Raw genomic sequence first — 15,053 nt, 5'->3', positions numbered from 1 at the left:
CCAGAACCCTGTGAGGTATAAGGGGAGAATATTGCCAGTACTTACTACTGTATGGACGTTACAATCCTGAAACGGGGACTAAAAAGCAGCTACAGAATAATGGGGCCACGAAAAGCACAAAGTGCTGCAAACCCCCTTAATGACCTGCTTAAACCCCCTTAATGACCAGACCACTTTTTACAATTCTGCACTACACTAACTTCACGGTTTATTGCGCGGTCATACAACTTACCACCCAATTGAATTTTACCTCCTTTTCTTCTCACTAATAGAGCTTTCATTTGGTGGTATTTCATTGCTGCTGACATTTTAACTTTTTTTGTTATTAATCGAAATTGAGATAAATATCTCTGTAAAAGACAATTTTTCCCATTTTTTTTTTTTTTATACAAAGTTGTCATTTTACAGAGATATTTCTCTCACCCAGCATGGGTATATGTAAAATGACACCCCAAAACACATTGCCCAACTTCTCCTGAGTACGGCAATACCACATGTGTGACACTTTTTTGCAGCCTAGGTGGGCAAAGGGGCCCACATTCCAAAGAGCACCTTTAGGATTTCACAGGTCATTTTTTACACATTTTGATTTCAAACTACTTACCACACATTAGGGCCCCTAGAATGCCAGGGCAGTATAACTACCCCACAAGTGACCCCATTTTGGAAAGAAGACACCACAGGGTATTTCGTGATGGGCATAGTGAGTTCATGGAAGTTTTTATTTTTTTGTCCCAAGTTAGTGGAATATGAGACTTTGTAAGAAAAAAAATATATATAAATAAATCATCATTTTCCGCTAACTTGTGACAAAAAATAAAAAATTCTAGGAACTCGCCATGCCCCTCACGGAATACAAAGTTGGCATTTGACCGAGATATTTCTCTCACCCAGCATGGGTATATGTAAAATGACACCCCAAAACACATTCCCCAACTTCTCCTGAGTCCGGCGATACCAGATGTGTGACACTTTTTTGCAGCCTAGATGCGCAAAGGGGCCCACATTCCTTTTTAGGAGGGCATTTTTAGACATTTGGATCCCAGACTTCTTCTCACGCTTTAGGGCCCCTAAAATGCCAGGGCAGTATAAATACCCCACATGTGACCCCATTTTGGAAAGAAGACACCCCAAGGTATTCAATGAGGGGCATGGCGAGTTCATAGAATTTTTATTTTTTTTGCCACAAGTTAGCGGAAATTTATTTTTTTATTTTTTTTTTTCTCACAAAGTCTCCCTTTCCGCTAACTTGGGACAAAAAATTTCAATCTTTCATGGACTCAATATGCCCCTCAGCGAATACCTTGGGGTGTCTACTTTCCGAAATTGGATCACATGTGGGGTATTTATACTGCCCTGGCATTTTAGGGGCCCTAAAGAGTGAGAAGAAGTCTGGAATATAAATGTCTAAAAATTTTTACGCATTTGGATTCTGTGAGGGGTATGGTGAGTTCATGTGAGATTTTATTTTTTGACACAAGTTAGTGGAATGAGACTTTGTAAGAAAAAAAATAAAATAAAAATTTCCGCTAACTTGGGCCAAAAAAATGTCTGAATGGAGCCTTACAGGGGGGTGATCAATGACAGGGGGGTGATCAGGGAGTCTATATGGGGTGATCACCCCCCTGTCATTGATCACCCCCCTGTAAGGCTCCATTCAGACGTCCGTATGTTTTTTACGGATCCACGGATACATAGATCGGATCCGCAAAACACGTACGGACGTCTGAATGGAGCCTTACAGGGGGGTGATCAATGACAGGGGGGTGATCACCCCATAAAAATTTTTACGCATTTGGATTCCGTGAGGGGTATGGGGAGTTCATGTGAGATTTTATTTTTTGACACAAGTTAGTGGAATATGAGACTTTGTAAGAAAAAAATAAAAATAAAATATTTCCGCTAACTTGTGCCAAAAAAATGTCTGAATGGAGCCTTACAGGGGGGTGATCAATGACAGGGAGGTGATCAGGGAGTCTATATGGGGTGATCACCCCCCTGTCATTGATCACCCCCCTGTAAGGCTCCATTCAGATGTCCGTACGTGTTTTGCGGATCCGATCCATGTATCCGTGGATCCGTAAAAAACATACGGACGTCTGAATGGAGCCTTACAGAGGGGTGATCAATGACAGGGGGGTGATCAGGGAGTCTATATGGGGTGATCACCCCCCTGTAAGGCTCCAGTCAGACGTCTGTATGTGTTTTGCAGATCCGATCCATGTATCAGTGGATCCGTAAAAAACATACGGACGTCTGAATGGAGCCTTACAAGGGGGTGATCAATGACAGGGGGGTGATCAGGGAGTCTATATGGGGTGATCAGGGGTTAATAAGTGACAGGGGGGGGTGTAGTGTAGTGGTGTTTGGTGCTACTTATTACTGAGCTGCCTGTGTCCTCTGGTGGTCGATCCAAGCAAAAGGGACCACCAGAGGACCAGGTAGCAGGTATATTAGACGCTGTTATCAAAACAGCGTCTAATATACCTGTTAGGGGTTAAAAAAATCGCATCTCCAGCCTGCCAGCGAACGATCGCCGCTGGCAGGCTGGAGATCCACTCGCTTACCTTCCGATCCTGTGCACTCGTTCACAGGAAATCTCGCGTCTCGCGAGATGACGCATATATGCGTGACTGTGCGCAGGACTGCCGCCTCCGGAACGCGATCCTGCGTTAGGCGGTCCGGAGGCGGTTAAGGAAGGAAGGCAGCAAATGTTGTACATGCTGGTTACAGTGCATTTCTCTCAGAAATTTTGAGGAAAATGGGTCGTTCCAGACATTGTTCAGAAGAACAGTGTACCTTGATTAAAAAGTTGATTGGAGAGGGGAAAACATATAATGAAGTGCAGATAATGATAGGCTGCTCAGGTGAAATGATCGCAAATGCTTTTAAAATGGCAACCAAAACCTGAAAGACGTGGAAGAAAGTGAAAAACTACCATTCAAATGGATATAAGAATAGCCAAAATTGCAAGGACTCAGTCAACAATCAGCTCCAGTAAGATCAAAGGTCTAAAGTTACCTGTGAGTACTGTTACAATTAGAAGACTCCTATGTGAAGCCAAGCTATATGCAAGAAGTCCCCGCAAAGTCCTACTGTTGAAAAAAAGACATCTGCCAAGAGGTAACAATTTGTCAAAGAGCACATTGACTGGCCTAAAGCGACATTTTTTGGACTGATGAAAGTAAAGATTGTTCTTTTTGGGTCTAGTGGCCGGAGAATGTTTGTCAGATGACCCCGAAACACTGAATTCAAGCCACAGTACACTGTGAAGACAGGGAAGCATGGTGGCGCAAGCATCATGATATGGGGATGTTTCTCATATTACGGTGTTGGGCCTATTTATCGCATACCAGGGATCATGGATCAGTTTGAATACATCAGAATACTTGAAGAGGTCATGCTGCCTTATGCTGAAGAGGAAATGCCATTGAAATGGGTGTTCCAACAAGACAACGACCCCAAACACACCAGTAAACATGCAACATCCTGGTTCCAGACCAACAAGATTGACGTTATTGATTGGTCAACCTAATCCCCGGATCTTAATCCAATAGAAAACTTGTGGGGCGACATCAAAAAAGCCATTTCTGAGGCAAAACCAAGAAATCGAGAAGAACTGTGGAATGTAGTCCAATCATCCTGGGCTGGAATACCTGCTCACGGGGGCCAGAAGTTGGTTGACTCCATGGAACACAGATTTACAGCAGTTCTCAAACAGTGGTCATACAACTAAATATTAGTTAAGTGATTCAAAGGAAAGCAAAATCTTCAAACATTTTTCAGTTTATATAGGGAATGTTTGAGTTTGTAAAGAAGAATACAAACACTGCAATTTTTTTGAACAGTCTAATATTCACTTAATTTTTTTTTTTTAGAGGAACAACACAAATTTGATATATTTTTCTTCATGTTTTGATTTGGAATAGAATGTGTAGTGTTCCCAATGAATTTGTGTGTATGGAAATAAAAGCTATTAGAAGGATTTTGAGCTTTATTCACTTTTTTAAACACACTGCTATTATTTTGAACACAACTGTTTATCCCAAATAGTGGATGCCACTGCCAATGTTCCCAGGTCCTTGTCTGAGCTCAACACTAAAGCAGATCTCTGGAGACAAAAAGCAGACGACTTGGAAAATAGGCTCCGTAGAAACAACATAAGAATTATCGGTTTACCCGAAAAAGCAGAGGGTCGTGCACCGGACGGGTTCATAGAGAACTGGATAAAATAACTTTTCCCGGATGCAAACTTCTCTGCGGTGGAAAGAGCTCATAGAGTACCAGCAAGACCTCCCACCTCGACCCATACTCGCAAGGTTTCTCAATTGCAAAGATAGAGATAAGATCTTGACTCTAGCCAGAAGACGACAGGAAATCAAATACGACAACGCCAAAGTCTCCATCTGCCCAGATTTTTTCCATAGAACTGCGGAAACAGCTTGCCACCATCATGGACGTCAAGCAGCGTCTGAGAGAGGCCAACGTACCCTACTCAATGGGTTACCCAGTGAAACTAAGAATAATAGACTGGGATCGAGCAATCTTCTTTACTTCTCCTGGAGAAGGCAATGAGTGGCTAGCCCTATGGAGAAGATCACCAAGACGATGAAGTTCCTGAAACCATCTTCAGAAGGGCCACCGGATGATGCCAGTGGACTGGCTAGGCTAAGTTGATATGCGTCAAACATTCTTATGTATAGCTTCTGGTCTAGGCCTATATAGGTTTCATTTAAGTATTTAGGGCCCCATTCACTATAATTCTCTGCTTAGATAGAAGTTTATGGAAATTTATGGCAGTTGCTGTAGCCGGCATGCCTCTGTCAAACCATCACCAAAGACGGGTATCCCGCATTTACTGGCCCAGAGTTTGGAATGTGGGCAGCTACACCAGACATAACGCCTAAACTACAAATATTACGTTGTTGAGACTTAGTTTTCTTCGTCTAGTTGCTACTGTTAGCATTTTTATGGTTAACCAAACAAACCTGCTCAGAATTACCATAGCCATTCCAGTATGCTCAACTCCTGAGATTACCTAAAGGCCCAGGATTCCATGGCTGAGTTGAAAATTTTCTGGAATGTCAGGGAATTAGACACTACACAAAAAAGGTCAATGGTGCATACTTTTATCAGAAATGCCAGCCCACATATACTGTGTCTTCAAGAGACACACCTTACATCTAATACATCTCTGGGGCTAAAGAAACCTTGGGTACAGTGGTCCGCACACTCCTATCACTCCTTCTCCTCAAGGGGGGTGTCCCTATTAGAAACATAGAATGTGTCGGCAGATAAGAACCATTTGGCCCATCTAGTCTGCCCAATATACTGAGTACAATGGATTGCCCCTGGCCCTATCTTATATGAAGGATAGCCTTATGCCTATCCATGCATGCTTAAACTCCTTCACTGTATTTGCAGCTACCACTTCTGCAGGAAGGCTATTCCATGCATCCACTACTCTCTGTTATTAGTACATAAACAGCTAATATGGGAGGCAAAAGAACTAGCTACTGATACGGAAGGCAGATGTGTCTTTGTACACGCTCTTATCGACAATGTACATTATGTTTTACTAGGCGTTTATAATCCTCCCCCCGGATCCATGCAGATTTTACATCTAGCGGTCACCTTTGCAGCTGCGTATCTACATGCCAAAATGCATGGGAGACTTGAATATGATGTTAGATTCCTCGCTGGATCGCTTTTAATGATGTTGCAAGCCTACCTAATATAGGGAACCCCTAACAGCTCAGCAGATTCTTAACAGAGTTTAGGTGGTTCGATCTCTGGAGGTCTAGATATCCCAGGTCTAGAGTATACACTGTTACACTTAAGGTCCATAATATACTTGCCCCGGGGAATCTCAGATCACTCGCCAATACTTGGCACACTGATTCGCAGTGTCCCCTCAGTCATGTATAGACTGAACATACACCAATTCTGGCTGAGCCTCATGGGCTCATCGGATGGGATATCAGATCATATACAGGAGTTCATTAAAACGAACGAAAGTGAAACTTATATTGGACTGGTGTGGGACACTCTAAAAGCATTTCTGCATGGGGCACTGCATTCTAATATTTCCTACATTAAAAGAGATACTAAAAAATCTGAGCTGGAGCTGGAGTCTCGGTGCACCACACTGGAACAACATATATTAGTCACCCGACTGACGCCAACAGAAATGAATGGCTGCAGGCGGGACGACAATATCTAACAATACTTAAAGGTAAAGCAGACAGGAAATCAATCAGCTAAGCTACTAACCCAGTTGATCCGACATGATTTGCCATCTACAGCTATTTTAGCAATTAGAGACCACACGGGACAAGAACTTAGAACCCAAGAAAACATTGTTGTTCATGCCTTCACACACTTCTATCGTGACTTATACAGATCCAATAAAACTGTTTCCGAAACGGAGATAGCCACATATCTAGAAGATATTTCCTTCCCCAAACTCGCTACATCTCAAAGGACCCAATTAGATCAACCTATATGCTTGAAGGAGGTACTGCAAGCTATAGCAGATCTCAACAATGGGAAATCTCCAGGCCCAGATGGGCTCCCCAAAGAATTTTATGCTAGGTATTCGGAGGTGTTAGCTCCCCAACTGCTACCACTTAACTCGGCTTTGTAGACAGGACACCTACCGGAATCATTTAGGGAAGCCACAGTAATACTTCTACTCAAACCCGACAAAGATCCTCTGGACTTCGGATCCTATTGACCCATAGCACTGCTGAATGTGGATTATAAAATCCTAACAAGAATTTTAGCCACTCGCCTTAACCGAGTAATCCTCTCATTGGTTCAGGAGGACCAGACAGCCTTGACTCTAAAATATGATATACCATGTACCCACTTATTCTTGTACCTACAACTTAGGGCTGCAGTACAGAACAAATTTCCACACAACAGCATCAGAGTATCCAAATATCCACTTATAGGACCCAGGGCCCCCAAAGGATTAGTATCGGCAATTTATTTGCATTTAGTTCAAGCAAAGATTAGTGCAGAACCCCTCCCTGTAATTGACAAATGAAAAAGGAGGATACCCACACTTACAAATGAATCTATAACAGATTTATTGGAATCGCATTTACAAGTATCACCCGCAATAAATAATAAAATAATTCAACTTTTATATCATTATTCAATCATATCTAACACCAACTAGGATGTACAGAATGGATAGGGTGGCATCTACAGCATGTCCAAGGTGTGGGGAACAGGAGGTGGACTTCTGGTACATGATCTGGAGCTGCAACCCGATAGCCACATTCTGGAGGGAGGTGACGGATTTTCTCTCCTCACTACTGCCGGTTCGGGTGCCTTGTACTCCCGAGGTCTGCCTGTTAGGTATAATGAGTGATGATAATTGGGATCACCATACGACAATATTCCTAAGGGATAAGGGAATCCCTGTTTATAGCACATAAATGTATAACACTTAAAACAGTTACTGTATTATTATTACTCTGTTTCATGTATCATGCAATTTGGACGATTAAGGTCTTGGACCTTCCATGTATACTTTGTATTTGACAACACAAGTGTATAATTATGTTGTATTTCCATATCTGTTAATAAAGACAGTTTAAAAAAAAAAAAAAAAAAAAAAAGAAATCTCCCAACAAAGTGAAATTTAGAAATGTCATCTCCCTTTTCCTTTAATTCTTGTAGAACACCCAAAGGGTTAACAAAGTTTGTAAAATCAATTTTGAGTAACTTGAGGGGTATAGTTTCTACAATGGGGTCATTTATGGGGGTTTTCACTATGTAAGCCCCACAAAGTGACTTCAGACCTGAACTGGTCCTTAAAAAGTGGGTTTTGGAAATTTTCGGAAAAATGTTAAGAATTGCTTCTAAAGTTTTAAGCCTTCTAACGTTCTAAAAAAATTAAATTACATTTACAAAATGATGCCAACATAAAGTAGACATATGGGAAAGTTAAGTAATAAGTATTTTATGACTTATTACTTTCTGTTTTAAAAGCAGAGAAATTTTAAATTTTTAAAATTGCAAATTTTTCAAAATTTTTGTTAAGTTTGGGATTTTTTCATAAATAAAGGTGAAATATATTGACTCAAATTTATGACTATCATGAAGTACAATGTGTCATGAGAAAACAATCTCAGAATGACTTGGGTAAATAAGTGTTCCAAAGTTATTACCACATAAAGTGACATATGTCAGATTTGCAAAAAATGTCCTGGGCAGGAAGGTGAAAACTGGCTCGGGGGTAGAAAGGGTTAAAATACAATGCACTCTATAGTGCATTGCATTTTAAAGTCAGTGGTTTACTGACATTGACCAGCAGGCTGCGCCAGAGAGGCACAGCCTGGTGGAAACTATTCAAGACAGGCTTGGGGCCTACATCAGACCCCAGCCAGCATTTTCACGCAACGGCACCCCTGGATCGCATTCGCGGGGAGATGGAGGGAGTCTGCTCCCTCTCTCAGTGCTTTACATGCGGTGGGCGCCATTGCCCATGGCATGTAAAGCACTAAACAGCCCAGGTCGTCACTCCTGCCGGTCTAGGCTGTTAGAACAGGACCACGGCTATCATGTGAAAGCCGGATCCCCTCGCCCCGATGCATGGGGGGGGGTTTGCCTGTGAGCGCTTAAACCAGGTCGTCCTGAAAAAGTGGTGGCCCAGCTTAACGCCCCTTAGTGACCACTGTAAAAAGGTGTATGGGTGTTTAATTGGTATTCCACTCAGGACAGTGTCTTTTTATTCCCTAATGGGAAGAGTGGGGGAAATGTACTAATCATGTTGTGCCAGAATTATGGTGTAAAATACGGCAAAAATAATGGCGTTTTGATTTGCGCCAGATATGTCAACGATATTCTCCTTATTTATTGCCCAAAAGAATGAAACATGCTAGAAAAGTGTTTTTCAAAGTGGGTGGGGCTACCAAACTGGCGTATATTACGCCTCATTTATCAACTTGTATTCGGGTTAAAAGGTGCAAAATGTAGCAATTTTAGCGATTTAAATGTTGCATATCGACCTTAAAGAAGTTGTACGTTCAAAATCTGTTGAGCATAGATGCATTGTCGCAAAAACAATTTAAATGTTGCATTTTAACAGTTGGCCTGCAATTACAAAATATCCTGTAATGCTATTTCTGTTTCAGGTTTGTACAGCAGCAGTCTCTCCTGGTGCCATATATGCTCTGTAGGAACTTGCCATATGGCTTCATCCAAGAACTTGTAAGGACGACATACCAGGACGAGGAGGTGTTCAAACAGGTAAAATAAGTGAGGAGTACTTTATCCCTCAGTTTTGTAGATCAGTCTGGTGAAACTCTAGAAACAAAGATACCATAAATCTTTTTATTTTTTTTCTTGTGTGCATAGATCTTCATTCCTGTTCTGCAAGGATTGGCTCTGGCAGCTAAAGATTGTTCTTTGGATAGTGACAACTTCAAATACCCACTGATGGTAAGGACTCTGCGCAAGCCCAGGTACATTCTTACCCAGGAATAATGGTGGCACAGATCACTTCACCATTACCGAACTGGAAAGACCATGTGCATTTACTTGGGGGGGGGGGGGGGTTGTCTCCAGCTCTCTCATCATTGTTTTCAACTGTGTGTCTGCATCCATAGGAAGCATGCACCAGGAAAAATGGCATTGCCACCAGTGGGTGCACCATTTGCCCTGTAGCCGCTGTTACTAGGGGTGCTGGACAGTGAATATTGGTAATTGTAGTTCGTGGCGTTCAGTGATGTGTTTACTTGTCCTCTCTGCAGGCTTTAGGTGAACTGTGTGAGATTAAGTTTGGAAAGACTCACCCTGTCTGCTGCTTGGTAAGTAATTACTGTAACGCTCATTTTACCCATTTTCTTTAGTATTTTAGTGAGTTTTGGAGCCTCTCAGATATGTAATAGCTGACAAAATTAAAAACAGTGGAACCTTTCATAGATTGTAAGCAGTGACTTCCACATTTAAGAATCACTATGAGTATAGATGAGATGATATGCCTTAATACACCCCTTTGCATTTAAGATGGCCTCCCTGCCCCTTTGGTTACCCAAGCCTCTGAGCCCTGCGACTGGCCGAGAGCTGCAGCGCCTGTCTTATCTTGGTTCTTTCTTCAGCCTTTCTGTCTTTGCCGAGGATGATGTAAGTTTTTTTTGCTTTGCTGTGAGATTTACATTTTGCACCTTCGCTGAAGTCCCTCAAATGTTTATTAATGTACGAATGATCAGGAGTACGTTACCCCTCGATGTGGCAGATCACATACGATTTTCCACCTTCATTATATCATTGTGATGACTTTCTCTATCCCGCTACAGAATAAAGTTGTTGAGAAATACTTCTCTGGTCCTACGATTACTCTAGAAAACACCCGAGTCGTCAGTCAGTCTCTTCAGCATTACTTGGAGTCAGCACGGGTGAGTACTGTACGCTGGTAGAGTATTATGTTCATACTAGTACATCTCAACAGTGTGTGAAGTTTTTTTGTGTTTTTGTAAAGTAGTTATAGTTTTTTATTATTATTATTATTATTATTTTTATTTTTTTTCTTCTCCTTCCTAGCATATGAAGGGGTTGTCTTACTTAGACAGCCTCTTATTTCAGAGAAACTGGCCTGGTATCAAGCCTATCATATGGGATGTGACTTCTGAAAGCGGACCGGTCACCTTTCCTGACCGGTCTGTCTTGGTAAATACTTGTCTTCCCATGAAAAAACTATTCTGGGCGGAGCATCCTTTCTTAGAACTCTGCCTTGTGTCCCTACATATTCTGATGCTAGCAGCACTAATTGGACGGTATCGGGGAAAGAGACCCACCTTGTAATTCCCAGTTGTCAGTTATCCATAAGTTTGGGTACAATGGAGAGTTATATGAAAAGATGCTTCAAAATCATTATTATGTGTGGAATGCAAGGATTTACTTAAACAGACCATATCAGGAAAGCAGGCAGGTCCTCTTAAAAGAGGACCTGTCACCACGAAATGCAGTGCAATCTGCAGGCAGCATATTATAGAGCAGACGGAGCTGAGCAGATATATTGTTCTATGGGAAAAGCGAAACTTGTAATCTATACATTTAAAGGGGTTTTGCCATAAACTACTTTATTTCCATTAACTACTCTAGCTCCCATTCCTCCTTCAGCAGTGTTTTTTTCACATCGTTTGCAGTTTTTTCTTATCCCCCATGCTTCAATCGTACTTCCTGGTTTGCCACGTGTCTGCTGTCCCATCATGCCTTAGGGCAGTGAGATGTGTTTTGACATCAGCAGATCATGTGACACTAACCACACCCCTTGTTCCTACCAATACAAGCCTCCAATGCAGGAAGTAACCTATAGCAATTGAATGTCTAAACAGATTTGCCACAGGGCCCAGTGGTAGGCTACCAACTTTAGCAAAAGGCAGTTTTGATAAATAGTAGTATTTGGGGGGGAGAGTAATGTAACAGCGATATCATTTGGGCAGGTTACATTTATATTAGTGGCACAACCCCTTTAAGTCTTTGATTTTTCTGAGCGCAGTTGTACTTGGGGGCCCTCCTACCAGTGACTGACAGCTATCTATGTATACACATTTATACAGGGATTGCTATCAAGCACAGATAAAACATCCCCTTTGTACAGCTGAACTCGGATTCAGTTTTGCTGAATCTTTTCCCCCAGAACTACATAACGATCTGCTCAGCTTCTCCTGCCCTATGACATGCTGCTACTGATTGCATTTCATGGTGACAAGTCCTCTAGAATGTAGTGTTCAGGTTGAACAATTTGACCACATGAGGGCGCCGTTCCTCTGTAAGTAAAATTTTGAGACATTAGTATAATAGCAACATAGAAAGGACTGGCATTCATACGAAGTAGCTTTTTAGATGCTTGATTTATTTGTCACATACCAGTAGTTACCCATTTAAATAAACCGCCCAAATACAAGGGAACTGATGTCAGTATGAAAACACCGCCCCCAAGTGAAAAAAATACATGAAAAAAATACACATAAAAATAAAAGGGGCACACCTACAACACATGTCGTAAAGATAAAGTCCATATGATGTATGTTAGAATTCACAATTGTACCATATTTCAATTCCGCTAAAAGAAAAACAAATAAAATAGTGTTAGAGACTTAGTTCATAGGAAACCATACACGTTGTAATCACGGTTGAGGCCTCTTGGCTCCATTGTTTGTTACCAATGGATCCAGTAAGCCTCCCTTTTAAGTAACAACTTATTTCTATCGCCCCACCGGCGAGGTAATGGGACACCTTCGATGATTTGGAAACGTAATTGTGCTATAGTGTGTTTCTGCTGATGGAAATGATGTGGTATAGGCAGTAATAAATTACCCTTCCTTCCTTATGGTGGACTTGTGTTTGCTCAGCCTGTCTTTCATTCTCATAGAGGTTTCACCTACGTACAATAAACCGCAGGGACATTTGAGTATATAGAATACATGTGAACATGCCCCGTACTGGTATACTTTCATCTGAATGTGGATGGGTAAAACGTGTGCCTTTTTATCACACTCGAGCAATTTACACAGTTTAAACATGGAAATGTTCCTTGTTTGGGAGAGGAAAGTACACTCTGCCTCAATTCAGTCTTATTACTACCAATGTCAGCCCTGACAATTCTGGCCTTGATATTATCAGCTCTTTTATAACACATCATAGGTGGCTGTTAGAATTCCACTGATATGATCTAGAAATAACATGCCAGTGTTTATTGACCACTGCTCTTATCTTTTGAGTCCAAGGATGGTATTTAACTAATGGGATACGCGGTTCTTTTAGTGATCTATTTTCCTGTTCAGTCTCAACATATAATAGGTCACATTAATATTTCATATTCTTATTTCATATCTTATTTTTTTCCTGTTTCTAGCAAGAGTTGTTCAAGATTTTACACAGCGTGTTGCTGAATGGTGAGACCAGGGAATCTGCTCTGAATTACATGGCTGCTATAGTTAATCGCAATATGAAAAAGGCTCAGATGCAGGTACAGTTCTTTCCACGATTTCCTTCCTTATAGGACAAGGCAGTGTTCTTAGTTCTGATTTTTTTTTTTTTTTTTTTTGTACAACACAGACAGATGACAGGCTGGTGTCTACTGATGGATTCATGCTGAATTTCCTGTGGGTGCTACAGCAGCTCAGCACCAAGATTAAGCTGGAAACTGTGGACCCGATGTATATTTTCCATTCAAAATGTCGTATATCACTGCCCAGTGATGAGACCCGTATCAAAGCCACAATGGAGGAAGTTACCAGCTGGATGACAGAACTAAGTAGGTGTCACATCCTATTAGGTTGCCGTTCTTATGTTTCCTATCATACTGGAACCATAGATATTTGTAGATTAATGAATGAAACAGTTTAACACTCTAAAGATGGCTACAACAGTTAATTATCAGAGGAGAGTGGATTGCATATGTACTCTGATTGTATTTTTTTTGTTTTGTTTTTTTAAAATCAACTTTTGTAGGTCAAGATCCTTCTTCATTTTCGGAGCCCAAGTTTCCTACAGAGTGCTTCTTTCTGACCTTGCACGCTCATCATCTCGCCATCCTGCCTAGCTGCCGCCGTTATATACGTCGATTAAGGGCCATCCGGGAACTGAACAGGTAAGCAGTTCTACTGTGTAGATGTATATGTGTTTTTTTTTGTGTTTTTTTTTGTTTTGTTTATTTTTGTAATTTGAACAGGGTTTTACCCTTTTAAAAATAAATAAAATAAAAGAAGATAAAGATAAATCATCCACTCTATTAGCCATTGCATCCTAATTATTTAAATGCAGCTGACACTTTACTACATTTGATCTCACTAGCCTCTGAAGTGGGATTATCTTCATTTACCTCTACCTCAGAGTGGATTGTACAGTTTTTAAACTGTTTGCGTTATGGGCTGTGACATCTCTTGGTACATGCTTGAAACGCACCCGTAAGTCCCCATTCACACAGTGGAGGCCAGAAGAGTGTCTGTCTTTTTCTCACCTTTTGTTGAAATGGTATAGATTGGTACACTCTCTGTCTGCTGCACTATTGCGTACAGAGGAATGCAGGGAAAAATGTATATCCCACAGTATAGTATTTTTATTTTTCAAACATGGGAGCCTATGGGCGGTAAATGGTCTTGTATGGAAATACAAGAGCATTACGCTGTAAATATGGAGTGACAGTAGTAGAGTATTATGGATGCAGTCTGGATTATGATGTATTGACATATTCATGGTTCATACATTTTCTGCAAACATCTTCTTATTCCTGCCTTTCTTTTTAACCAATGCTAGGACGGTGGAAGAGCTGAAGAACAATGAGAGTCAGTGGAAAGATTCACCGCTTGCTGCTAGACACAGAGAGATGCTGAAACGTTGCAAAACCCAGCTGAAGGTTCGTTCACTTCTTTGCAGAGTATTTTGTATTGCACAGAAAGCTCTGTTTGAGAGAATGGTGTTCATGGTTCACCTCTTTGCATTGGTGGTCTTTATGTGAGTTGTTATAAGCATTTACATTGCACATTATTATTGTGTGTCTGTATCATCCGCAATTAATTCAGTGCACTGATAGCTAATAGATTCTTTCTTTTGTTCATACTGCAGAAACTGGTACGTTGTAAGGCCTGTGCTGACGCTGGTTTACTGGATGAAAACTTTCTCAGAAGATGCCTCAGTTTCTATGGAATGGTTATACAGCTTTTATTACATTTGGTGGATCCTGCTTACCCAAGGTCAGTTTTACATTGGAAGCAGCGACTGGTGGGAATTGCATCCATTGTTGCATCATGATGTTTAGATTTCTGAACATTTAATCTTGCATTGCATGTTCTTAACTTAATTCTGTCTGTTATTTTTCTCTCTTTCAGTATAACGCTGCCTTTAAGCCCAGACATTCCCAAGATATTTGCTGCACTGCCTGAGTTTTATGTAGAAGATGTAGCCGAATTTTTATTTTTTATTGTGCAGTAAGTCAACAATTTGCCAAGGGTTCCCTTTTGGATACTGTTTGTGTACTAGTTCTATGAATGCCTGTTGTCTATACATGTGGTTCTTGTTACATTATTTTTTTT

At 41.1% G+C, this 15,053-nt stretch overlaps 1 protein-coding gene across 2 annotated transcripts in view; it reads left to right on the top strand.

Annotated features, from left to right (window-relative positions):
* Nucleotides 1-15,053, top strand: part of UBE4B (ubiquitination factor E4B) — a 92,326-nt gene that overhangs the window by 49,111 nt on the left and 28,162 nt on the right. For both annotated transcript variants that reach the window (XM_040430783.1, XM_040430792.1), the window contains 11 exons: nt 9,150-9,264; nt 9,373-9,456; nt 9,768-9,824; nt 10,024-10,140; nt 10,314-10,412; nt 12,875-12,988; nt 13,078-13,276; nt 13,474-13,612; nt 14,278-14,377; nt 14,587-14,714; nt 14,850-14,948. In XM_040430783.1, the coding sequence (XP_040286717.1) occupies nt 9,150-9,264; nt 9,373-9,456; nt 9,768-9,824; nt 10,024-10,140; nt 10,314-10,412; nt 12,875-12,988; nt 13,078-13,276; nt 13,474-13,612; nt 14,278-14,377; nt 14,587-14,714; nt 14,850-14,948 (1,251 nt within the window). The remainder of the gene's footprint in view (nt 1-9,149; nt 9,265-9,372; nt 9,457-9,767; nt 9,825-10,023; nt 10,141-10,313; nt 10,413-12,874; nt 12,989-13,077; nt 13,277-13,473; nt 13,613-14,277; nt 14,378-14,586; nt 14,715-14,849; nt 14,949-15,053) is intronic.

Source organism: Bufo bufo, chromosome 1, assembly GCF_905171765.1.
Source record: "Bufo bufo chromosome 1, aBufBuf1.1, whole genome shotgun sequence".
Classification (NCBI taxonomy): Eukaryota; Metazoa; Chordata; class Amphibia; order Anura; family Bufonidae; genus Bufo; species Bufo bufo.
Note: the sequence above shows the minus strand (reverse complement) of the source record. Positions and strands in the feature narration are given on the sequence as shown.